Below are 27908 nucleotides of genomic sequence, written 5' to 3'. Positions count from 1 at the left end.
TAGTCAATACAGCTAAATCCATAATAAAACACTGTGATGTTCCACCCCCAGTTCAAGTAATTTCTTGTATTCTACTGTACTCAGTATTTAACCTTAATAGTGAACTAGTTACTTTTCTCTCTCACTGGCAGGTTTGCACCTTTCCAAACCATTTTTTAAGAGACCTGGCAAAAATAATGCTGCTGTTCCCTTTGCTCTGTGCAGTCATAATCATTTTTCTGTTGAAGAGAAATGCTCTGAACACCAGTCCAATATTTGCTGTAGGTTAAATCAATGGGTTCCTTTTCTACAGAGTGTCTGAGGGAGGCCTCACAGGCTGATTTCTCTAAGCAATGCTCAGTGCTGTAGAGATGATGGCCACCTACTTCTGCCTAAATCTGCCTAAATAAAACAGACTAAGCAGGTTTCGCTACAGACAACTGCTGAAGTTAAATGGCAGCTGGGCCTCTGATCTCAGAAGAGATAGTATCTCATCATATTTTGCACCTAGTTATATCATGTTTCCTATAAAGTTTATACAGAAACATGCTGGGTTAAAACCCCACTTAGTGTAGGTGCCCTCTCACTAGAGGTAGTGAAAATGCAACAGAAGGGATGAAGTGCACAAGAAGCAGTTGGTGGAGTCACAACAAGAATGAAGATGCCCTTTAACATGAACTCCATGTTTAATACACAGGACCACCTTTTACTGAGCTCCTACTTTTGTGTGGGATTTGTTTCACCTTAAAACAGACATATGCAATACAGGCCTCTAGATGTGAGCTTGTCCTCCTGAGATTCCTCTAAACACAACTGAGAAATAAAAGAACAGACTTATGACTTGAGACATACATCAGCTTTAGACATCTGCTCTATGACAAGAAGAAACACCACTTAGTGCTTCCTTCTGTTAACTGTAAGAGGAGATCAGGTGATGTAGTGGGATGCAGGTTTCTACATTCAGCCTGGTGACCAAATTCAGTCTCTTGAACCTGAAGATTAAAATTGTTACAGAGCTGTTCACCAACATGGAGTGAGATTTCTTATTTTCTCATCTGTCTGGCTGTCAGCAATGCTAAGTAACCAATATACTTAATATGCTGAACATGTTAAAAACAGGTAGAAAGAAAAAAGGACAGTTAAATCATAGCATCAACTATGGAAGCAGGAAATAGCCCTTTACATATGGAATTTAGTGATACTGATTAAGAAAAACAGTTTGCTGGCTGCTTGCTGATGACATGGCAGTAGCTGATGTCATTATTTTATACAAACACTAAGGGTACATTACTCTGCTGTTATTGTGTTAAGTGGTCATACTGTAAACGGGATTCATTTTCCAAAGCAAAGGAAATCATTATATTAAAAATATGTATGTAAATATAACAAAAAACCTGCATGTACACACAGGCATCTCTGTGTGGATGACAGTCTGTGTATGTAGGAATATCAGCCTGTAGGAGTATCCAAAGCTGCTTACACACAAGGACATCCTCTTCTTTGTTTGGTTTGTGCTACTGTTAGATTAATTTATCCCTTAGTTTAACAGCTCTTATTTCTGACGCAGTGATGGATGAATGTGAATGAGAGCTGAGGGTGAAAGATTCATTTCAGCCTCTTTTTCTGTGCAAAACAGTGAATGAAACCTGATTGAAAAATATAATAAAAAAAAAAGATTTTGATCAAGATGTCAGTATCTCTGTCTTTTTCACTCTTTAGTACTGAGTAAACAATCCTCACCATATGAGTAATATGGTGCACATAACAGGAGGCTTGAAACTAGATGATCACTGTGGTCCTTTTCAACCCAGGCCATTCTATGAGTCTATGAGTAGGTGAAAAATAAATAATAATATACATTGTCACTGTTGAATTTTCTCAACCTACAGAAGATATTCATATTTGATCCACATCCCGAACTCTGTTCCTGTCTTCTTCAGATAGTCAATCCCTTCCTTCCCTTGGTCATTCCCTTCTTATACTTTCACATCAGTCCAGCACAGCAGTCGCTTTCAGTGAAAATGCTGAGAAATAGAGATGACTGCTGGCCTTGCCTGGAATTTGGAAAGAAACTCAATTTAAAATCAAAATGGATTCAAATGTCTCTGGATCTGGCAGTGGTGAAAGAAGCACTGCTGAAGCTTTCAATTTTTTCCACTAAGAATTTTCAGAATAATATATATTTATGTACTTTCAGTATTTGATTTGTTTCTCCTAGAAGCACTTTATGTTTAAATTCCAAGGCTGTAGAGGTCTGAAGAATGTTTAGGTTAACTTAATCATGGTAAACCAACATGCACAAGGATTAAAAGCAAAAGGCCACAGCCTATATGCAGTACATTTAGAGAATTAGGCACATGGTAGTGTTAAGGTGGGATTTAAAAAACAAACAAACAACAAACTTTTAAAACTTCCAAGCAGATTTTTAGACCCAGAAGTCTTGATCCTTGTGTCTGACAAAGGTAACTAATTACACACAACACAAGAGCTTGTTTGAAAGCTTGTTTGAAGCTCCTGATGCATTCAGAAGCCTACTCTGACCCTTTTTTGAATTGAAATAGATGCCAGGGAAGAAGCTGCAGCAAGACTTTCAGCTACCATGGGCAAAGGTTTTGAGCAAACTGCCCTCCTCCATGGATGACTGGTGCATTTACCCTATTTCCATAAAGTCTGAACTAGCAGTGCTCATTGGGACTGCAATAATGGGGAACTCTGGCAAACAGCCAGCAGAAGAGGAGAGGGAAAGTGTAGCTATTGGAGCGAAAGGAGATGCTCAGCCAAACAACTACTGGTAACAAACACCATACGCAGAGCATCCAACCAAGGAGTGCTCCTCAGGAAAAGCAGCAAAAAAAAACCCAAACCACTGGAATGGGACTGGCTTTTTAGAGGTTCAATTTGAGACTCCTTTTTATGATGACATGAGAAGATTGCACCACCTCCCCTGTCAACAAGGGAACCCTGTGCCCAATTCTGTTATATTGGGTCTCTATATTTTCCTGCAGCTGCCTTTGACCATGATGACCACTGATTTCACGGTAGTTTAGACATCTATGGGCAACAGACAGCAAAGCGTTAATAGAGAAAAGTGGCAGGTTTCTAAGTGGTCTATTTTTGTTTCTGCATACACATATTTTTTTCCTCTGGAAAAGCTAAAAATCCTATTAAAATAATTTGGCTGGCTTTCACTCTCTTCACTAATCAGACTGTCTAGCAAGTAACTTCTTGGTAGCTGTGAAATACTTCTCCTCCAAACTTTACTAGTAACACCAATTAACACAGCAGGAAATATAAATATTTCTACCATGCAAAAAGTCATTGCAAGGCAACAACATTCTTTGTTGATCAGGGTGAGTAATGACTCACAATACCTGTGCAAGTTTCTAAGGGAAAAAAAATAATAGCAGAAACATATTTTTAACCTTTTCCAAGCAACAATAGCTGAATTTTTGATAGAGGGGAAAAAATCCCCGAACTATATTTATTAGAATGTGAAAATGCATGTGAGATGTAATGTCTATTAGCTTCTATTTAGCGTCTTCCTCACACTAGGGAACTTTATAATAAGAAGCAGCTGCAGAGAAATCAATGTTGGCCTCCATGGATGTTCTGTATTCATAGGGATGGCTCCTCTGATTGATTTGTTGGCAACATGAGATAAAAACAATTTGAATTAAAAAAAAGCCTAATGAGAGCTAAAGTCTGTATAAGAACAGTGTGGAAGAATAACACCAAAACAAGGAAGAGATCCCTAACAGCTCCTCTGACCTTGCTTTGTTAAAAGTTTTGTGTACATGGACAAGGACAATGGAAAGAGAATGGCTTCTCCCTTAACTCTGACCTTCCTGAAGGTAAAATGAATAGATCACTTCAGTCAGTGCAGAGTATGACAGGGATTAGTTGGCTGAGATAATAACGAAAAGCCATTTATTCTTCTCCAGTTTACAGACTAAACAGAACTATTCTTACTTTTTGGTGCTTATAATAATGACTCCCAACTTGCACTGTGAAAAGCTAATCCGAAAAGCTCCCACATTGCAGTATGGGGACAATTCAAGAGTGACTATATAGCAGCTGCCAGTCAATCCAATACCCAGTACTGCCTTCAGAATACAGTGCCCCCAAAAAAGAAAATGTTTCCCTAAATACTAAAGCACTATCAGAACGTCCTTTTTTCCTCCACATCGTTTTCAACGCAGTGCAATACATACGCATATGATCCACAGACACAGATACCCATCTCAGCAAATACTGAACACCTGAAGGAAGCAGAGGGGGACCTGGACTATTCACAGAGGCACTGATGAATGAAGCTTGAAAATGTTATGAAACAAATTTCCCTTTACATAAATTCAGCTCAGTGACACTCTCCATGTAAGAAGCTAACTACAAATTCTTGGTGGGAAATCTTTGGATGGATATTTTCTCTCCTACAGACACTGTGCATCTTTTAGCAGCACCACAGGTCTCTGCTGAATATACTGATAGTGCCTAGCACACAGAAATCCTGTTGAGATCAATGAAACTTCTATGCATAGAAGGGGCAGGGAATGAGCAACAGAGATCCCCAGGGTAGATAAGAGTCTTAAAAATCAAGTTCAAGGAAGGTGAGTTTGCACTGTGTGACTGGTAGAAGATTTATGTGGGGCTATATACAACTCACTGAAAGCCTGCAGTTTTACTTGTTGCTTTCTAAAGGAACATGAAATTAATTGCATTTCGAGCCAGATCATACAGCTCTGTACGCTGCCCAGAAAAGAGCAGCAACAGTTGCCTTCCTGCACAGATCCACAGTCAGCGGATAGATGCACTGGGATGTAAAAATTCCTAATCAAGTAGGATTCTCATGTCTAATGTACAGATGTTCATTTAGTCTGAAATGCTCTTGGCAGAAAAGAATGAAGACATAACATTGAGGCTTAGCACCAGCTCACTTGTCTCTTGTCTGCTGGTGGTGGTGAAGTGGCAGAACAGAGCTGGTTATAATGCAGAGTGCTTTCATCCATGCAGGATTATGTCCCTTGCTCTTCTACACAAGCTTTCATTTGCAAGCTCTCCAGGATCAAGTATATTTTCCCAATACATGACATAATGATGGGGGAAACAGCACGCAGAAGAGCTCATAGCTTATTTTCGCCTACCTTATCTTAGTATTTCACGCATAATTCTCTAGATCATATCTGCTACAAAACACAGCAAACTCTGAAAGACATCAGCTGAAAACAACTCCAGAACAGTTTCTTTATGGAGTATCTCTTTAAGTGATTCACTTTGTCTCAAACTTAGTAGTTAGATAACTGCTTTTACTTCATCTAAGTTACTATATTCCAGTGTAACATCAGTCTCTGCAGCTCATCCTCTGTAACTCACCACTGTAATCAAAATGTTAACATGAATGACCCAGAAAGCATGCAATCACTCAATACTGACACAAAACTACCTCTGTCAGGCCACATGGGCTTACAAGGTACAAAAGAGCTTTTTGCTGTGAATGACAGCAACTGCAGCAAATACACTCTACTGAACAGCCACCTACAAAAGACAGAGCTATTCATCACACTGTTCTGATCAAGCAAGTATTCCCAAACTGAAAAAAATAAGATGCCCTTGTGCTTCATGCTCTGCAGCGTGCTTCCACATACTGTTAATCAATTCCATTGGAAATGGAAACATTTCAGGAAATTTTTCAAGCTTCAAATCCTTTTTCAATTATTTACATAAAAAAATGCATTGTTGTATATGGAGGAGAGACAGCTTTTGTCACTCACTGATAACCGCCTTGGATGATGTATACTCAGGAGTGCTCATGGAGGATTCAAGAAGTGGTTTTATCTTCCCTAAGTGTCAACTCCCCATTCTGCATGGACAGTGTGGAATCATTATTCTTAATGATTCATTCAACACACCTGAGGATACATCTGGTCATAACTGCTGGGCAAACCTTGGGAATTTGCTTCCCAAGATTAGCGGTGCAATTTATTTACATACACATGATGAAAAATCAGCTCAAAAGTTTAATATAAAACAATAATTCATATAACCAGACATAGCTGTCTGCCACAAATAAAAACACTCCAGTAAAAACCAGCAAAATACATTTTTAACAGAAATGGTCCAAAAAGCACAGGATCCAATCACTTAAACTAAAGTCAGTTCTTATAGTAGTGAGATACATACTCTATTTTGGGAGCCAATTGGTAGAGATTAGGAAAACAACAAATACTTATTCTAGTCTCAATCTTAAGGCCTAGGTTTAGGAACCTGGAGGTCTGGGCTCTCTTTCTGTCTGAGCCTCTAACAATCACTCTGGGAGGTTATCACTTCATGTGGACACTGTGTTTGCAATTGCAGAAATGTAGGGGCTTCAGATCCCCATGCACTTCACAGAGAGAGCAGGAAGGCCAAATCAAATAGTGTGCAGAAGCAACAAGTGCCCCTACCCGTCGCCTCACTGCATTTATGCCTCAGTCCCTTACTGGGGAAAATGTGATATTTTCCTCATATTAAGGAACTCAAGAAGTAAAATAGTTGAAACTGGGAAAACACTCCCCCAAATGCTGATGACTAAAACAAGGCATCTTATCCTTTGAAAAGCATTGACAGACAGGAGAGAACACCCCTGCACCTATCCTAAACATGAACAACTTTGAATCGCCAGGAGCAAGAAAGGAAGTCCCTGTTGACCATGCTGTGGTATGATCAGCCACTGAACTCTCCCAGGCCCCACCCTAGCAATGGTCGGATTCTCATATGGCTTCAACCCCACAGAATGACCCAGGTTTTTAAAAATTGTTCAGTTTCTTCTAACACCAATGGTGATATTTAGGACTGTACATTTTACAGATCTGACATATCCCATATTTATGTTTGTGCCCAGATGAAACCTGAACGCTGAAAAAACCATGCCCCAAATCTTCACGGAGCGTCAGTAGCAGTCCGACTCATTAAAATTCCTCTGCCATTGATTACAAAGTACCTACAGGAAGAGGAAATCATTTAAAGTCTTGGAATATTTCTACCTGAAAGCACTGTCTTATTTTGCACCTGCTTTGTATGTACCTAAGATGTAATTTCTTTACATGGTAAGAACAAGATCTTCAGGGATTTAGTGAGAGAAGTATGTTTGCCGTTTTACTCTCTTTGCCAACCTTTTTCTTTAAACATATAACCAGGTCTAAAGGATGATTAAATAGGTAATGGAATGAGGCATAATGTGACATCTTACTGAAAGATAGTAGGGCAAACACAAGTATTTAAACCTTTTTTCATGCTTGTGATAGATTAAGAAAGCACCATTATGTAGAAAAGTCTTCATGTTACTTTAAATATCCTGTACATCTCTCATAAAGCTTTTGTGTAAAATTCTTGCCTGCATATATAGAAATGAATCATATCACATTATAGCTGGCTATGCATTCTTCCCTGAGCACACTATGCTTTAAATTGCAAAATCCATTTTTATTTTCTTTTTCATTTGTCACCTCACCACTGGAAGGAAGGTTTCCTGGAGCGTATTCCATTGCATGTCTGACAATATCAAGTCTGCCTTCAATACATTAGTATAAAAAATTGAAGATGAATGATTACATTTACATGAGGTCAATGAACAAGCACAGGAGACAGAGAGCCTACAAGATTCATTGTATCTTCTGCTACAAACCACTCAGGGACTTCTTGATGAGAATACAGATGAACAAAATAAGCCGCTAAGGGGAAAATAACTTATTTTTAATGTTAATTTTCAGATAATCTCATGAATATTTGGGTAAATAAACATTATATGAATATTTCCTCTTGTTGTCTGCCTTCTCACAATACAGCAGCATGCTGCACAGTGTCAGCCTCTCTTTGTCCTTACTGTAAGTCAACCACTTGTAGATGAGGCACTGATGGATTTTATCTCTGAGGCATTCTGCTGCTTAATTCACAATTACTACATCATTCCAATCAGTGCATACATTCTCAACATGTTAATGCAATAGAGCATTAAAAGTGGTCAGCATAACCACAGTATAATGCTTTATATCATATACGTGCTCAAGAAGAGAAGGAAAAAAGAAGAAAATACTTGTAAAATCTGTATCAAGCAGACAGGCCAAGCATTTTTGCTGGGCAAAAACACACTTTGGGATACTAAGGAGAATCTGTAAATATTTTAACATTGCTACAAGCAAAGGGATTAACAGAGTAGAGCTCTTTGATCAATACTTGCAGCATCATGTATTATTTCCATTGGGCATGAACAGTAAAATGCTATTTATTGATTCAAGTATGCTACACATCATTGAAGTTTAATACAAGGGAACATGAAATTCTCTCTTGATCAGAAGTAAGCCACTGCCCTGACCTTAGCCTAATCAACCATTACTTTGTGCTGCAGTAGCACTTGATGGTTCCCGGCCTCATTTTTCTGGGAGCTTTCCAAACCATAGACAAATCCAGTCTCGGACATCAAGAGATTAAAGTATTAGATAATTTAAGATGAAATTACATAAAGGGTGTGCAGCAGAACAAATGGAAGTGAGGAGTGAGCAGTGAGAGAGTATAAAGCATGAAAACATTCAGCTCATCGACTAATTAGGTGTTCAGTGAGTACTACCGAATAAGAACCATTTTTTAAATATATTTTTCTAGCCTAAATAAATAGAAAGGAAGAACTTTGGTAGCTTTTGTAGTTTCATTTTCAGCAGTGTCATGGAAACCCAAAATGGACAGCAAAAGGGAGCACAGCAGGCAAACAAAAGCTGGTCCTTGTTGTGGCAAATTGGACACCACCTGATGAAATCAATGCCCAGTCTGCTCCAGATAATGCTCTGTAACTGGAGCTACCAGTTTTCAGAAGAGATAGGCAGGGAAGGAAGGGTGGGAGAGTTGCCCACTATGTTAAGAAATTGATAGATTGTGAAGAGCTGTCTCTGAGAAATAGTCATGATCAGATCAACAGCTTGTGGGTAAAAATCTGAGACCAGACATATAAAGGACATCTGGTGGTCTGTGTCTACTGCAGGTTGACTGATCAGAAGGAGCCTGTGAACGAGGCTTGCTTTCTTCAGGTACAATAAACGTCACACTTGCAGGCTCTCATTCTGATGGGGGATTTCAACCACCCGGATGTCTGCTGGGAAGAAATCTCAGAGATTCCTGGAGTGCACTGAGCATAACTTCTTGGTCCAGGTATTAGACAAAACAACCATAGGAGAAGCATTACTGGACCTAGAGCTCACCAATACAAAGGATCTCATTAAAGAGGTTAAGATTGGAGGCAGTCTGGCCTGTAGTGACTATACCCAGACTGAGTTTGTGATCGCAACAAATATGGGCCTGGAAAAAAACATAGTCAAGACCCTGAACTTTAAGAGAACTAACTTTTGGATGTTTAGAAATTATTGAATGAGATCCCCCTTGGAAGCTATCTTTAAAGACAAAGGAGTAAAGCAGAGCTGCAAGCTCTTTAAGGATGCCTTTCTGAGAGCATGAAAGCTCTTCATCCCCCAGAATAAGAGATCAAGTAGAGGAGGCAGGAAACCAGCATGGCTGTAAAAGGACAAACTCAGGGAAAAGAGGGACATGTTTGAGAATCTATTGAGAATTGCAAGATTCTCACTCATTAATCTTACTGGAATACATACTAAATTACATGGTTCTATTTGGGAAAAATCAACCTATTAACCCAACTCCTCTTTTTTTCAATTTCACATTCTCCCAGTAGCTGAAATGTTTTGAAACAAATGGTGTTGCTCCCACCTCTCATGCAAAACCCTGCTGGACGTGTGACTGCAAAGGAAAAGTACAGACAAGGAAGTTCGTATCAACGGCATTCCTACTGTTAAGACCTTTTGAAGACAAATTGTTGCAGTCAGCTTTCAACCTCTGCCCTTTCTGTTCTTTTATTGTGTAATATTTCTTATATTTTCAAGAAAGCTTGGATTACTCCAGATAAAAAAGCCATATAATACAGCTGCATTATTGTAAGGTCCAGTAACACGTACTTGTAATAGGGCTAGTACAGGCAACAGGCTGAGCACTGATGTGAACCTCTTTTGTTCTCAACACTGAACATTGATTAATTCATCCCACAACAGTCTGTGCCTGAAAATCGAGCTCACTCACTACAGAAGAGACCAAACTCTCACTACAGCACAAGAAAAGGGACTCCCAGTGCAAGCCAGCCCCTCAGCACCTGATCCACAATCTCCTAGGGCTCAGCTTGTTCCCCATAGTTCTTAACCTGTGTTAGACAGTGCTGCATAATACAGAATTCAAACCTACTTTGCCTATTTGATAGTAGGTAATCTGAATAAAATGAAATAACTTTTGCTCAGAAGGGAACTCTCTCAATTTTCCCTTCACAGCTGCATTTTCTGTTACTCAATTTCAAGGAAGTCAAAGTGACTCAAAAAACCTGACCTAATCTTTTTAAAGGGTTCATATATGGCCTTCAATCTCTTCCTTAGGGACTAATGCTGCATTGTGTCTAGGAAGCAAAAAGGAGCTTCCCACGTAAACTTTCAAAAAACTTTTAAGGAAGCATACTGCAACTCCCATTGTTACTGAGGAAAAAGGATAGTCAAGGGGAAAATCACTATGTACACTTCATGTTTTAATTTAATATACTCCCCAAAAAGTTTCTAAGTGATATATATGTCAAAAACTGAATGTGAAAGTCCAAGGAAACCAGGTAAACACAACCATATACCCCTTCATATAAAATGTCATGTATTCCTCAAGAATTATTTTTGAAATAAACTACCTTAAATTATCATTTTCTATTTTATTTTACACATATGATCCTCCTCTTCCTCTCAAAGCATTTTGAGTTTTCTTCTGTGGTTACAAACTCTTCTTACAATTCATCAGTAGTTATGCTAACACTTTATGAGTGGTTTTAATAACCTTATTACCCTCTATTATTACTATAACCAGAAATCACACCTAATCTTAAACACCAGTGAAGGATTTCAGAGGACAAATTTCATCAGTATCACTGAAATATGGAGTTACCAACTTGAAAATGTCACCACCTCCAGCTACCACCTGACTTGAACCCTCTCCAGCACTGTTGCCAACCTATGAGAACTCCTTTACGGCATCTGAACAAGTGATAGATATATATATATTGATATATATATAGATATATAGATAGCTGACAATAGAACTGATTCATAGACTACACTGTATGTATACATTTATGTTAAGTGAGTAAAAAAGGCTGAAGAGGAGAGGACCACCTTTTCTTCTTTGTAATGCAAACTTTATATGTAAACACGTGTAAGGAATTTTAATGAGAGGTACACTTTTAAATGTATTAAAATGAATTATGCAGGGAAGCAGCAGGAGAGCAACAGATGTACAGATTCAAGGGTGACATGCTTAGTTTCACTTGATGAATGTTTGTTTTGTTGTTTTGAAAAATTAATGTAATGAAATATTTAAATTGAACAAGGAACTTTAAAATTGACTTGGGGGATGAGTTACTTCCATGCAAGGACAAGGTTTTATTACTGAATAGTTGCTTATGGCATCTGAATCAGGACTCCATGAACATCCATTACATTATTCCAGACATTTCACAGATACCTTAGAGACAGCACATGTCTAAACTGTGGTATAACCTCTTGTGGACCAGGAGGCCAGAGAACAAAGTCTTCATAGCAAACTCACAGGACAGTGTTTCTAAGGAAAATGGTGGTGAGATGATAATCTCCAAAAGCTTCTGAAGACTGGCAGTTGACCTATGGTCCAAAAAATTATGGACTATGCTTTTCACCTTCACCTGATAGTGACAGAAATAGCACTGAAATTTAATTACCTTTCTTTCAGGTACTTTACCAAAGAAAGGAGTTAGAAAATGATGAGAACCACCTCCAACTTTGTACTGCTATCCTCTAAAGCTTCTATTTACTTTTTCAGTCCGCAATCTATGTTTTTTTTTTAGATCAGTGAAACTTTGTCTTTGAAAACTACCTTCCAGGTATTTAAATTTGGGCATCCAAATCAAAAGGACATATAAAAACCAAGCAACGCCACCAAGAGCTGTGAGGGAGTTGTGTGCACTTGATTCCCCACTGCGGCCTGTACAGCATATAGAGAAAACGTATTAATTTGCTGATTGCCCAGCTTGAGATCAAATCCCAGAATTATAAATAACAGTGAGGTTGTAATGCCCAATGGAAAGTGACTGTGAATGAAGCAACAAACAGAAATTATTAACCTTGCCCTCAGTGCCTCAGACAATCAGAAAATTATTATTTGCAAAGTGTAGGAATGTTCCTAAGAATATTCAGCCTCTCCTCTATGTGAAAACTGCTCATGAAGCAAGTAAAGAAGAACAGAGGAGGTTATAATGACATAACTTGCATGCCGAGCCTTTGAAATGATAGCCTCGTGAGAAAGAACATGAATCAGAAAGATTCTCTGACTTAAAACGGCAGAAAAACAAAACAAAACAAAACCCTCTCCCATTGTCCAGTACTATGTTCTTTACCAGTTAGAATGGCTCATATCCAAGAAATGCAAACTAACTGTGTATGACTGATGCAGCTGCAAGGTTGTTTTGCAAAAACAAATGAACTTTTTGTGGCCTAATAATGTTCCTTAACTCCAATCCAACTATGAACAGATCACTACCAATAACAGCAACAAAAACCCTTCTGGCTAAAATAATCTAAATTGCATAATATGTGGAAATTTCATTATTTTTATAACAATTTAACCTCAAGAATTATCTGTGTATCGGCCAGACACTCTTCTCCCTTTCTCAGTATCTTTATTCCCAATACACAAGATCCACAAGCAGAGCACATTTTTCATGGTGGACCTTACCAAAACTGTATTTTAATATCATGAAAATTCAATTAAATAACAGAGCACAATTATCTGTTCACTGGCAAACAGGCAGTCTCCATTAGTTCAGCTCTGCTTTGCTGAACTGTGTTCAACTGCTCAAAGCATTCGACTGTTTCATTATGAGATTTCATCAGACACCCCTGGCTCCGGCACAACAGCACAGAAAATGGGATGCACAATGCCCACTGCTCCCTGTGTTTTGTCTGCTGCTGCTTGAAAGATTGCTCCGCTCTTGATGGAAATGGTTTTGTAAGTATTTCACATGTTAGCGTAGCTTCATATACGTATGTTTTGCACTAGTCATGTCTGTTAGCCCTGTTTTATCTTGATGCTCCCCCCTCTCTTTTAGACCACAGAAAATTGAAATTAACTGTAGTGGTTTTGCTTTCACCTCCCGTCAGTCAAAATACCTTCTAAATCAGCAGCAATGCTATTTTATACCATGTTAGCCACATGCAGCTTTACATCCTGGTGTAACTTCCTACCAGTGCACACAAGGCCACCCTGTCCCTGCACAGCTGAGCTGGCAGCCCCATGCTCATAGCACACAGTATATCTGATTTAATTCCCATTTAAATCTGAAACTCTCAATGGAGCCAGAAAGAGCCTTGATCCTTGGAGATGTTTCAAGGGAGCTGCCCCCCTCACTGATGCAAGCTGATTTCAGATCTGAAATGTCATGCACAATTACCCCAAAGTCCTTGACTCTGAATCTCCAAATAACTCCCAGCACTATGCAGGCTTTTCTGTTTCCCCTGACAACTTTCAGAGCTTGATTTGAGTAAAGTACAAGATCTGTCCTTCAAAAGCACTCGCTAAAATGAGAGCCCTGACTTAACACAGAAAAAAAAGTACAATATTTCTTTGAAGAAATTAAACAGCAGAATGCAACTATTGGGAAACAGGTAGTAACAATGCCTCACAATGCATGCAGTCTAAAGATTTCCAGACTATTTTTTATTCAATTCATGTTTTGGGATCTCTCCAATTAGGACAAAACCTCCTTCTTCATGTCAGAGGAGCATGTAGAGACTGGTGTTATATTGGGTTTGTACATTATACTGGTGTGTATATATCAGCTTTGTATTGTCTTTCAGTATTATAATTGAGTATTATGGTTGCTATATTGCGCTTGTTTTGGGATTTTGGGATATTGCTGTATCACTCCTCTAAGCCACAATCTCATGTAATGTCAGATATCTCCAAATAAGTAAATCAGGTATTAAAAAATTGAACACTTCTCATGTGGAATACCTGAAGGAATCTGCTGAAGGAGTATTGGATTCTGACAATGAGAAGGAGTCTCAGAAGGAAGGAAAAAACATTTTATGTGGGCTGTTAAAAATATCTTTCGTACAGTCTCCAGTACAGAGACTCCAAACTTGCCATTTTTATTTTTATACACTGACAAAACTAATAATCATAACAAAGGCCACAGAACAGATCAGATCCTCCTCTCAACCAGGCAGCAATAGCCATGGGAAAGCAACTATGATACCATTAAGTGCCTGCTCCCCAGCCTTGCCTGTCAGTTAGCTCACCAGCCCAAAGACGTTCTCAGCGCTCTGTCATCTTGCTGCACATGAAAATGAGCACACAATTTTACAGCAAATAGGCACGCATAAATAAATAAATAAATAAATAAATAAATAAATAAATAAATAAATAGGGGAAGTCTTTAACCAGGAAATTAAAACCAGGATCTAACAAAAGCCTTAAGCATGTTTCTAATTTTGGCAAGGGAGGAGATTCAGAATCTTAAAAGCTCTCTTGTTGTCTGGAGTAGAGCTTTGAGATTTCCAAACAGGCAACAAACAGTGAAAAGACCTAAACACACAGAAAAAAAAAAAAGAAATTGAAGAAAAAATCATCAGAAGAAAAATATATCAGGATCTCAAATGCAAAGGAATGTGCTGAGAATTGGCTATTTTTAAGACTGACGCAACTTGTAAAAGCTAGCATGGAAGATGAGGAACTGTTTTTAGTTGATAGATGCTTTAGAGTTCTGAGCAAGAGAAAACAGGAAATACCTAAGGAATTGTTATTTTGGTTTTGGCAGATATTAGGGACAGACCTTTAAAGTGCCACAAGAGCAAAAGGATATCCTCTTTGAAGAGAAGATGAGCACCCTTCTAAGAACTGAGCTCAATTGCTGCAGCCCACAAAAAGGACTGATGTGTGTGAATGTTAACATTCATAGCTCAACTCTCTATTCAGCTCAGCTAAGATCTAATTCCAAGAGACAGGTATTTCAGCACAAAAGCACGTGCCAACAAATTAAAAGCGGTATCCAGATGGAAGATGCAGGCAGCAACAGTCTCAAACATCAGCGCACACAATAGTAAAATGTCAGGAAACTTAATTCCTTAAAAGCGATTACCTAAAAGAACAGATTTATAATCTCTAAAACCAAAATAAAATCCACAAAAACAGACACAATCTGACCTTAGGAGGTAATGAGCTTGCACTAAGATGTGGGATTAAAAATCAGATTTCCTTGAGATCTGCTGGTCTCAAAAAGTATTCAGGAGAGCTATGCACCAATTGCTTTTATTATTCTTAGCACTCCAAACTTGCTGTGAAGGACCAGGTAAATCTTTCTGTCCTTGGTCTCACCTTCTCTATTGTAAAAAATGGTCAAAGACTACTCATTCTAACCCTGTGAGGTAATTCACCTGTGAGATGCTCAAGTACTAAGGGCATTGAAGAAAATGGAAACAGATAAGAGTGTTGAACAACAACAGCAACAACAACAACAAAAAAAAAATGTCCAGAGCTATCCAAGTAGAAAAAGAATAGAGTTGTTTTTAATGTAAGTGGACACTGATATACCACTACACATTTGGTGATTCAGAGGAGTTCTTAGCTTGCCCAAACAATTCAGAAAAATTGATTTTGGTCTGTCTGGAATGATGAACTTTTAAGACAAAGATTCAAAACCATTGTTCAAAACCTCTCTAAATGCGAGGCTCAGCGCTGGGAGAGCCCATTGCTGTTTGGGACAAAAATAAAGCAATTTTGTAAGGGTGATTTCAGCATTTCAGGAAAAAAAAAATCACATATGTATACGTATATGTATTACTCTATTTATATATATAGAATCAGTGTTGCTGAGAGATGGACTTGCAAGCAATTCTGGTATGACCAGAACTCAAATGTTGGACCAAAATTCAAATCTTCCCAAGTTGGTAGCCTGTATCTAAATCTACAGAAATCAACAATGCAAAGCATATTTAGTCAATATCTTACACATGTATCAGAGCTCAAAAAGCCCAAGCAAAACAGACAAAGCAAGATGACTAGCTGTCATATAGGTTTAGCTCTGATGATATAAACCTGTTATCAGACAAGGTTATCAGACAGCAGAAGGTTTCTCCTGTCTAATGTGTCACAACACAAAACATTAAGCAATTTGGACTGCACTGAGAAGGAGACAGCAAAGGATCATCTCCAAGACTGTGCCACTGACCCCCAACTGTGGCACTGCCTACCCAGTGTGGAGGAATCTGTGCCACCAGCAGGCAAATCCTTCCTGTAGGAATGGGAAACTGAGAAGATGCAGACGGTGTCTGATCTAGGTCTGCAGGCACGGAACGTGCAGATGCAGGACTGTGTTTACAAGGTCAGTGCAGCTGAGGTTGGCTCAAAACCCAGGAAGGAAATCTTTGAAATGCTGGCATAAAAAAGATGGTGACAGCAAGGCAACACTAGCTGTGAGGGAGACACACTGCGCCAAGCTGTCAGGAACTGGGAAGAACGACAGGGAACCATTTCAGCAATCAAGGCACTCTCTACAAGGTGCTCAGCAACAAGGAAAGAGGCATGGAGTCAGCTCTTCTTCCAGTAGTTGCTCATGCAGATTAAACTTGTTCACACCAGGAAAGAAGCAGGCAAAACAAAACAAAACAAAACAAACAAACAAACAAAAAAACACTGGAAAGTAACAAAATAAGGATTAAACCAAAAGACAAATCTATGGTAGTTCTAAATGCTGCTTCTCTCTCACAGAAAGCGTGCATCATGAAGTTTCTATTATACTCTATAACAAAAATCTCTCTGCTCAGATGCGTGGTCTAAGGATTTATATCCTAACTAACCTGGCATTATTTCTTCCCCTGAATAATCTTTACTACATCTGCCTTCAGTGGTGTACATCAACTGATGATGAACCCACAGTCAGCAGTGTGAGATATTCTGATTTCCTGCTTGCTGTTTCTAAGTCCCAATAGCTACATTTAATTTTATTAAATGCACTTGTGCTGGTTACAGCCTTTCACAGGCCTCTGCAGGACTCTGTTACAGTCTTCAGTTTGAGACTGGACTGCTGCAGATTCATCACATCCCTGGAAAAAGGGTGAGATTACAATGTCATTTTCTACAGCAGTTAATGCTAGTCTCTTCCTACATTGCTCTTCTGCAGAGAGTTAGAAACATGATGATAAATATAATTATGTATGTGTTTTGGTGGTTTTTTTTGTTTGTTTGTTTTTTAATTGAAAGATGTGCAGCAATCAGGCAGAAAGGTTTTCATGTTCACTGCTAGGTACAGGATACGATGCATGAGAAATGGTAATGAGGTATCAAATTAGCCATTGATTCAGCTCTGCCAGTTGTGACTGAAAACCATTATGTGGTGACTGCTCTTTTTTGGGGGTCTGTTTGAAGTATGTTGGTGGTCCTCATGTATTTCCTAGGAGACGAACATCTGCAGAACAAAAACCACTATCAAAATCAATATAATTAACATCGTTTTGAAATGCTCCACTTAAAGGACGGGTGGGTCTTTCCTGCGCGACAGATATAAGCTTTCAGCTTCCAAATCGTTTTTGTTGTATAAAGAAACAGTTTTATTTTTCTGATAGTCTGGTTTGACATATTAATTTGCATATACTTGGTAATACTAACATTAAGAATCAACCGTTTCAACTGCCCCTAAAATACTTCAATACCTAACTATCAATGTAGTCCAATGGGACCGAGGTACTTCTCACTCAAACTACTTTAAAAATGCCCATGGTATTATATTAGGAAGAGACATTGCAGGATTAGCAGGGAGCCCGCTTGCCACAAACCAGTAAACGAAAAAAAGTCTTGGAAAAAAAAACTTGAAAAATTGAGTCATGCTCACTTTCTTTAATTTTTTCCATCTTGAACTGTCCCAATCTTTCCATCTTGCTACTGTCCCAAGTAGGTCTTCTGTTTTCTTAGCACTGACTCTAAATCCCAGTTTGGATGAAATGTCCAGTAGACAATATCAAAACCAGTCACCTGAGTTACACGATGCACAAAAGGACTGCATTTCATTGAAATTGGAGGTAGGCAAAATGTATTCGTACAAAGATGAAAAACTGTCCTCCAGCATATCACAAAAAATGCATTAAGGATATTTAATGACTGTAAGGCAGGTGGTGTTCGTGGTGCTTCTGCACTGGGTGAGCTTAGAGATGAAAATTCACATATGGATATAGTAGGCTGCTGGGTCATATTTTCTTAACTTGAAAAGGAATTATACATAAAAATGGTTTAAATAGCAGTTCTGAACTACAAAACTTTACACTCCATCAAAGCATTATGGTATTTGGAGAAAGAGAGAAGAAGGAAAGGAAGGGAAGGAGGGGAAGAGAGAGAGAGAGAGAGAGAGAGAGAGAGAATGAAGGGAGGAAGGGAAGAAGGAGAGAAAGAAAAAGGGAGAAAGAAAGAAAGGAGAGAAAGAAAGAGAGAAACTAAGGCTTATATTCAGTCAATTCAAAGTGTAATCACTAACCCAATAGCAGAAGAAGCTGATTGTATTAATTAAGGTATACTGTAGCTGAAGAACACCCACAAAAATTGCAACATTTTTGGTTAGCATTTTTGAAAGGGCTAAAATATGTAGTTTTTGAAGATGAAAGTCTTACATGTAGTAACACTGGTAAAGCTTGCTCTTTGCAAAGTACATTTTTACACCATACCAATGAAATCAAAGCTAAAGCATTACTTTCTCTTCCCTTCTCTCATTTTTTGTTTTCTTTCTTGTTTGCTGAACAATTTTGCAATTCCAGAAATATTGTATACTCAAGGATTATATCTAGGGTGGTGGTAGAAATGATACATACAAAATGCTGTTTTAATGAGCTTTAACAAAAAGGGTGCTTATAGAATCAGACATCCAGCACCTTTCCCCTCCCTCTTGATGTTTCTCACACTGTAGAAGACAAATTGCAGGCACATCACAGACACGATAGCAGTCACAGTAAAATGAAGGCTGTTTTGCCTCTTTAAAGTTCCTGTGATTGAACCTGGGAAAGACCTTTCTATGATGTTATGATCAAACGCTTCCATTCAGATGAAAAAGACTAACACAAATGGCCAAGAAATTGGGATTCTGCAGCTGCTAAAGATGGCTGACCATCATAATGTCATTGTCGATGGGGGGAAAAAAAAAACACAAATGAAACGGTATACATCAGTTTTCTCAGCAGTTTCAAGCTGAATTGCTTTTCTCTGTTGTGCAGTACGACTTGAGGAGGAAAAGAGGGAGAGACTGCCTTCAATTATGCAAGAAGCTCCTGGTATTCAAAGCAAATGGAAACTGCTGTTGTGATAAGCTCTCCTTCTTTTGTCTGAACGAATTACAAAGGAAAAGATCTTCACACGCTACTTGGGAGACTTCATGCCACTTCATGCTCTCGAGGTGGGGGCTGTGCAGCACGGTCCTCAATGTTCCCCTGGCCAAAGGAGAGGTTTGTTTTTTTGAAGGACAGAAGGAAAATGGCAGAAAGGCAAGACCAGGAAGGCAGAATATCCCATTCTTGTCATATATTCTTCCCTCTCTCACTAAAGACAGAAGTAGCAAATGTCTACCCAAACTACTTGAGAACACTTAAAGAATCTGGAAGATTGGGTAAGTATCCTCTCCTTTGAGCCAGTTTCTCTGCAAGAACTAGCAAGAAAATTCGGAGAAAACCCTCAATACAGCCCTGATGGAGCCAACTACGTCTGCGAAGCTGCCACCCAAATGTGTTCAGAGAGCATTCATGTCCCTGCTGAGTGGTGTAAGCGGCAGGGACCAGGTGCACATCACCTGGATGCTTACTGATTTACAGCAGTGTTCCAAAATAGGCTAAAAAAAAAAAATCGATGCCCCAGTTTTATTGGGATATCTGAAAAGGACAGTCCCAGAGGCTTCCACTTCTAGCTGAAATATGGACCTCCAAAGCAGTAGATCAAAGATTTTATACTTGTACATTTTTAAGCTTCAATAAAACTTTTGTTTTCAGGTTAGTTGGAATTTACAGGGCAAAGGTTCAGACTGAAACTTCTGACTGAAACTTCTCCGTTCTTCAAATTTCAAAATGTTTAATGTGACTTGAAAGCTAGTGGAAAAGTGAGAGTGAGGGAAGAAAAGAACTTTTCTATAAAGGAGCTGAAAGGGAAATAATTCCCCTTGGTAAAAAAAAAAAAAAAAAATACAAAGAAGAAAAGAACACAAACTGATTTCTGGATATTATTGAGCATAACACACTGTTAGCTCAGGAGGTTAGCCTGTGTTAGCCTGTGCTCAGCTAGATTGATGCCCTTGCTGAAGTTAGCATTTTAGTTGGCACAGGTGTGACAACACTCTACTGCAGCAGGAGGGCCTGCAAAGCAGATGTACTCCATCATTTAAATTGTCCTGAAGGGACTAATAAAGTAATGCAGGAGAAGTTATGCCAAGGGGAAGAAACAGGAGGAGTTTTGCCACTGCTGGCCTGAGCTGATGTGAGAACAGAATTCCTCCCTGAAATCTGAATCATGTACAAATGAGTTTACAATGTTACACATTGTTTCATGCTCTGATTTGCATGTTTTTATTTGTTTGTTTTGCTTTGTTTTAGATCGCCAGCCCTTTAGACCTATGCAATCTGAAATTCAAGCTGTGAATCTTTCTGGCTCATAAATTTTGCCTGCTATAACACCTGTGCAACTCGTCTCTCTGGTCTTAGATTTTGCAAGTGTATCCAAGTAACAGTGCTGTCCCCGCACCAGAAACTTGTCAACGCTTCTATGGCTGACGTATGAGCACCATAGAATTCAGTGCACCTGCTCTCAGCTGTGCTGGTTACACAGTGGTATTGTGTAGAAAAGACTTTTTTGTTCATCAGCAGGTACGTCTGTCTTTGCATATAAAGGGAAGACATTTGCTGAATCATTAGATGTACATAGTCACTCTCCTAAGCAAAAATTCACTTTGAGGTGAAAAGAAAAATGTATATATTAAAATTAGTTTAGATAAGCTGTGACACAGTTCATTACCACTAGATATTACAAATGACAAAAGAATGCAATTCTCCATTTATGTTACAGGCTTCTGGAAATATTAGGAAAGATTTGACAGGTGATACTGTGACAGGAAAAAAAAAAAAGGAAAGAAAAAAAACAAGAATGATCTTTTCTCATTTACATGCCATATTGTTCTCCAACTTCAATCTTATAAACCAAGCCAAAGATCTTAATCCAAACCGCAGTAATGCTGTTTTGTACATCACTATATGAATTACTACAATACCACGGACAAATTGATCTTATGCATTTTTGTTACTTCCAGATGCAAGGTAATAAAAAAACATGTATGAAAGAATTTCTCTTTAATTATACAGCCAGATTACAAAACTCTGCATTTCATAATGAGGTTATTTAAATTCAAAAATATATGGCTCTTTTCCTAAGGACATACAGACCAGTGCGAGCATAAATATAACAAGACAAATACGTACCACATCAGATCTTTCAGACCTTACCCATCATCAACATCTTTATGTATTTCTGGAAAACCAGGTCTTAGACAAACTAGGTACTAAGTGTTTTCTCACCCAAATTCCCTGAAGAGCCCAAACTGTGTGATTTAGCACTGATACACACCTCCGAATGTCTGAAATGCAAATTAGCCCAACTCACGTTCCTCCAAGAAACAGACATATACCAGCTACTGCGCTTTGCTGCATAGATATCTAATTCTGTATCATGCTAGCAAAAGGGAGAGTTTGTTTGAGCTAAATGGAAATGAGATGAGGGTTTGAGTGGATAGGGGATTTTTTTTTTTTCCTATAAAGTATCCCTTTGTCGTTAAAGAATATATAATCTTCAAATTCTAAAAAATCTAGGAAATCAGGAATGGAACTTTACAGCAAGACATGGAAATGTGTGATATGAAACCAGAAGCATTTACCTGAATGGCAGCTCAGCAAGAACAACTGGTTACATAAACATAACTCTGGAAAAGAGAAGAAAGGAGCTAAAGATGGAGAAACCTCTGTTGTTCAGCGATCAGAAACGACACATTTGAAATTCCTAAGAATAGTAAGGATCAAAACAAATATTTTCTGACTTTTAAGGGCTTGTCTTTGAAAGGAAGGAGACAATCCAAGGAACACTTGATTTCAGCTGAAGTCATAAAATATTGGGCATCTATAACTTAAGAGTGTATACAGGTTTGATTAAGGTCAAGTTGTACTTGGCTGAATACTAGAAGGAGAACAGAGATGCAGCACTGATGAGGCTGGCCACACCACAAATACCTGCATGAGCCACAAAACCAAGCCACAGAGACCTAACTAGGGAAGCAGCAGGTTGTGTACTTTCTACTAATTCAGTATCCCTCCTATAGTTTCTTGGGAAGAAAGCCTATTTTGTGGCCAAAGTCTATGTGGTTTTAATTGTTACGTGATGTTTGAATAATCAAACCGTAATTTCCCAGGGACTCACTCTTCTAATGGTTGTGTATGCACCAAGACACCTCCTAATGTCTAATGTGACCTAGGCAAGGAGTCCACAGAGCCCATCCCACATTGAGCAGATTTCCATAGGAGCCTGAGCTGGGCACTGCTGCCTGCATGCTGCCCAGGACACGGGAAGCATCTGGTGTGCAAAGTGGGATGAGTTACACTGACCTCACGGTCATTCACCAGGACTTGGGGAGGACAATAAAGGAAGGTATTAGAGACTTAGATTGTCTGTCAGAGATAAAGATTATAAACTGACAGAACTTAAAAGGATGTTTATAGGGTTCAAGATGTAAAAGAAGTTTCTGCTAACAATGAGCTGAGCACATGCATTCACAGAGCACGGAAATCGAAGATAACAGCGGTTACATAAAAAAAATGACAGTCAGGTACTGGAGACAAGATAAAGAAACAGAAAATCTGTTAAACAGTTATTTTAGAAAAGTCTTTACATGGATCATATTTTCTGATACAGTAGGGAAGAATATTTACTGTAGTCATCAGATAACAATGAAAATATTTACATTACTGAATTCACAGGAGGTAGAGAATGTAAAAGATTCAGATAACATTAAAATCATAAACATTAAAAGAAGTGAAGATACAAATGACGGAAATTTTATTTTTCTGAACACAGGTCTTTTCTGAGGATAACAATATGTATAAGATAATCTTTTTAAACCAGCTTTACTGAATATTACCAGTATGAAACTTAGCAAAGCATGGTTTAAGATCTTTAGCAAAGCATGGTTTAAGATCTCTTTAGCACTCAACAAATGTTTTAAGTTAACTACAAACCAGTACCTAGTTAGTTTCTCCCCTTGACTCCTGTTTTGTCTTGTCTAAAATGTCACAAACATATCCACGTATATACAAAGAGAGTTAGAAAGACATGGATATTTATAGCAATTTATTACTTACCTCAGTAAAGTGAAGTAAACTCCCCAAGAATACAGGTTTGGAATAGTTTTTAAGTGTTTTATGCATACAGATCAAGAGAGACAATTAAACAAAAAGATAAAGAAGCAAACTAAAAAAAACGAGCTAAGAAGTTATCAAACAACACATTTTAGGTTCATTCATTCATTCAGAAGAACAAATGACATCATCACTAATGACATATAAGATACCATTTGCTCATCCAATCAGAAAGAAAGAAAAAAAATGTAAAAATGCTTCCATCCTTTGCACAGCTAACCCTCAACTGAAATAGTTTTTTCTCATGTCTTAGTCCTAGTAAAAACATAGCTCTTAAATATGTAATTCCATGTTCTAAGTCTACCTCTCTGAAGCAAAGATTAAGTATGTGAATTTACTCTGTGTTTAAGAGAATCCAAGAAATGACTCAGAATACTGAAACTAATCAGAGAGGTAGAAAATATCTGTTCATTCTGGTGAAATGAGTCCACAGAAATGCAGTGCTCTGGCCCTCTTCAAGACAAGAACTTATGACTAGTTATGATCATTATTTCAAGAATGATCTTCCTGTCGGAGGTATTTGCAAATATATCTGAATCGCTGCAGATCATTTTTCCCTGTTTAAGAGTTCCTGTTCAAGTAAAGGTCAGTCCCAAAATGCCAGACACTTGTTCCTGTGGGGTTCTCAACCTATGCAAAAATAGTGTTTACCTCTGCTTTCTGGTTATCAGGCACTTGTAACCTGGCACTAAAATTAGTGCTGAAGGCCACATAGAGCTACTATAGAATCACATGGTCATGGAATGACTTGGGTTGGAAGGGACCTCAAGGATCATGAGGTTGTTCCAAACACTCTGCCACAGGCTGGGTTGCCAACTGCTAGATCGAGTAACTAAATCAGACTGATATCAGATTGATCAGGTAGATTAGATAGAAGAAAAAGGAAGATTCTTGAGCATGCACTCTGTTCATGCGTCTCATTGTCTCGAAGTTTCTGCTGAAATAGGAATTGGACCAATGCCCTCTGACAACCAAATGTATTTAGAAAGCAAATTAAATTTAGGAAGTACTACAATTACTAGAAAACACTGTGAAGGAGCATAATGGATAATTAACACAACTGAGGCACATTTCTGTGAAATTCCAGAGAGGAAACTAAGAACTTGTTAAGCTTTTGCATGTATTCAGAAGAGAAAAAAAAAAAAATAAATATATATATATATATATATTTAAGACATCCAGGTATACTGGGAGCTGAACACTTCAAAAACTCTGCAAAAAGTGCACTCAAATTTCACACATCGAAAAAGAAATCAAGTTGTTACTGACAAAAAAGTAAGCATTTTTACTAGAATTCTGTAGTTGGGAAATATGATAGATTAGCAGGATTTCATTTTTAAGTCCCCTGTGTACCAGTAAAAAGAGATGTAGCATTGGAAGACTCAGGGTGAGCTACCTTCATCATTAATAATGCTCTAAACATCTTGATTGAGATGTACATTGCTGTGGTCTGATGTATTCATTTGCTAACTCCTCTTTCTAAGGGGAATAAGGGACCTATACAATTATTTTCATGTGGGGCTGCACTCTTCGGAGTAAAAAATGTAACAGGAAAAAAAAAAAAAAAAAGAACCTATTAGGCCCCCGTCAATTTATCTCAAAAAAGCAGTACTAATAAATGGAAAACAAAAACAAAACACTAAAAAAAATCAACCAAGATCTACTCTGAATATTTATGAACTTCACATGGAATCTGCTGAGCATTGACGTTTTGCAGATTTCTTGAGACAATTGCTCTTTCTCAGTCTGGAAGAAATGCAAAGATATTAACTAATTATTTATGGGACAACCAATTATCTTGCACTATATATCTAAGACTGGACATCACGAAATGCCTATTAGTTGAGCAAGCAGGACAGTGGAGCAATTCCCTTTGGAATACAGCAAAGCCAAGTAGCTGGACAGAGAAGCACCCTTAGCAAGAATAATTCACTAATATAGATGTAACAGTGCTCAATTTACCTAACCATTACACATCTGATTAGCAAAACATTTTGAGCGTCAAAAAATAACCCTTTCACTGTCAATGGCTTGAAGTAGAGCAGTCTGAAGCTGCAACTGCTCAGCTCTAGTTTTTTTTTCAGATAACAGACAGACAGTAGTTGAAGTTAGAAAGTCAAGTGAAGAATGATATACTTTTGCCTTGGGCACACACTGAATACAGAGCATTCAGAGTGGCCTGTGTGTGCAGAAGTGAGGCTGCTTTACTCTTTCCTGACTTACTGTTGACCTAGACCAACTTAGGTGCACCACTTCTGCTTGCACTCAAGTGCCTCAGTTGAAAAAAACCAAACCAAAATAAAACAACCTGAAAATGAACTAAACTTACATCTAATTTACCATGGAAACAATAGATGGGAAAGAACCTGAAAAAAAAGAATGTCTGTGGTATAATTCAGGACAACATAACAAAGGCCTACAGGTTACCCATTGTGAAAGCCAGAGCTGTGGGGCCTGACTGACAAAACTGCTCAGCAGCACATGGAAGCTACCCACTCCAGTCCTTTGATCATGATAATCAGGTGCAACTGCATCACAACATATGCATATTTTATCCTCCAGACACAGTATATGCACACACACACATATATATATCATATTTCCTCATCAGTGTTGCATCTCATGGAATGCAACTGGGGAAGATCATATGGATGGAAGCTAGCTGCCAAAGTGGTTTGTCTGGTCCATAATCCCACTGCCACAGGAAGCAGGGTAATACAAAATAGACTGCAGCCAAGCCAACTTGGACCTGGGATTATTTAGTCTGAAGAAGAGGAGGCTCAGGTGTGACCTTATTGCTCTATTACAACGACCTAAAATGAGGTTGTACCGTGGTGGTGATCAGCCTCTTCCCCAAGTTAACAGTGATAAGATGAGAGGGAATGGCCTTAAGTTGTGCCAGGGGAGGTTCAGGTTGGATAGTAGGAAAAATTTTTTCTCACAAAGACTGGTGAAGAATTGGAGCAGGCTGTCCAGGGAGGTGGTGGAGTCACTGCACCTGGAGGTGTTCAAGACAAGGATATATATGGCACTGAATGACACGGTTAGTGGGCATGGTGTTGATGGGCTGATGGTTGGACTAGATGACCTAAGTGGTCTTTTCTAATCTTAATTATTCTGTGATCCTATGACTTTTCTTATAGGCTAATCCAGCCTGTTACTAGACAGCAAGCTTGCATTAAAACATTAGGGCTTAGGTGAGAGATGAGGACAAAAACTTAAGATGCTCACAGTTGCCTGCTAGGCCAAAAGGAAATCCAACTGACTATATACAATCAATTTCATTTAACCCTAAAAGGATTGATTAGTTTTCTCTCGCAGTAAGATCATGTCTTGAGGAATGGAGGTTAATAACAGATAGTGTTGCATACTTCCGCTAATGTTCTCTGGTTCTTCATGTTTTAACTGAAATCCATAAAGAGGTCACAGCAATAACCAGAGATGATTTTCTTTCTATGCCAATTACTGAGATGCTGGAAAGATAATTTTCAGAGTCTGACTGTGATTTTCCAAGTACATTAGGATATTGTTTCTCCTGCCTTCTCCATGAAGGAAGATAAACAACTGCCCTGAGGTTGATAAACAAGATGCTTCTATTTTTACTAAGAAGTTTAAGTAGAAGTACATAACAGATACATAAACTGAGTAGCAGCTCTAACAGAAATTACATGAAGAAGAAACTAGGACTGACTTGTTTTTTTGCAGTTGTCAAAGATAAATGAGTAGTTAGTATCACAATTGACCCACTGCTCAAATGACTGTTTGTTCTCTGGCTTCTTAAGAGGAAGACAAATGAACACAAGAAGTCTTTTAAATATGGATTCAAAGAGTCCCTATACTAATACTGAGAAGCAGATATTCTCTTTTATGTGTATCAAATGCACTCCAATAATTTCTAATTATCCATGTTTGCAGCCAAATAATGTGTCCTCCAAAAATGGGATCTCACAAATATATAGCAGACAGCTGAATTCAGCTACTGACTTTACTCCACGTTGCATTATACTTCATTTACATCTGAATGGCACTGCACTCAGGTAAACAAAAACTTCTAATATACACAGTTCCCAGATAATCCTTGCAACTAAATGACGTGTGAGTGCTGCAATTAAGAGAAAATCATATCAGACTACTTTTCCATCTGGAAGCCTTCTTCAGGAAAGAGTAGATTTGAGTACTTAACTGAGAAAGCAGCAAAAATTACAACCATTAACATTCAACTTCACTGTATCTCTTGGAGCAAGAATAAGTATTTACACTATCTTATCAAGACTCCTATTTTGATCTTCCACATTGTTTTTCTTGAATATCAATTCCTGATTACTTTAAAATAAAAATAAAAAATAAAAATAAAATAAAATAATG

General features: G+C 38.3%; 1 protein-coding gene across 9 annotated transcripts in view; it reads right to left on the bottom strand.

The window, feature by feature from the left end:
* Positions 1-27908, bottom strand: part of RBMS3 (RNA binding motif single stranded interacting protein 3) — a 698917-nt gene that overhangs the window by 110899 nt on the left and 560110 nt on the right. For 4 of the 9 annotated variants that reach the window (XM_015281782.4, XM_015281783.4, XM_004939421.5 and 1 more), the window contains one exon: positions 22013-22057. The exons of the other annotated variants lie outside the window; for them this stretch is intronic. In XM_015281782.4, coding sequence (XP_015137268.1) covers positions 22013-22057 — 45 coding nt within the window. The remainder of the gene's footprint in view (positions 1-22012; positions 22058-27908) is intronic. 9 annotated transcript variants of the gene reach the window in all.

The sequence above is a fragment of the Gallus gallus genome, chromosome 2 (assembly GCF_016699485.2).
Source record: "Gallus gallus isolate bGalGal1 chromosome 2, bGalGal1.mat.broiler.GRCg7b, whole genome shotgun sequence".
NCBI lineage: Eukaryota > Metazoa > Chordata > Aves > Galliformes > Phasianidae > Gallus > Gallus gallus.
The sequence above is the reverse complement of the archived record's forward strand: the minus strand, read 5'-3'. Positions and strand labels throughout refer to the sequence as shown.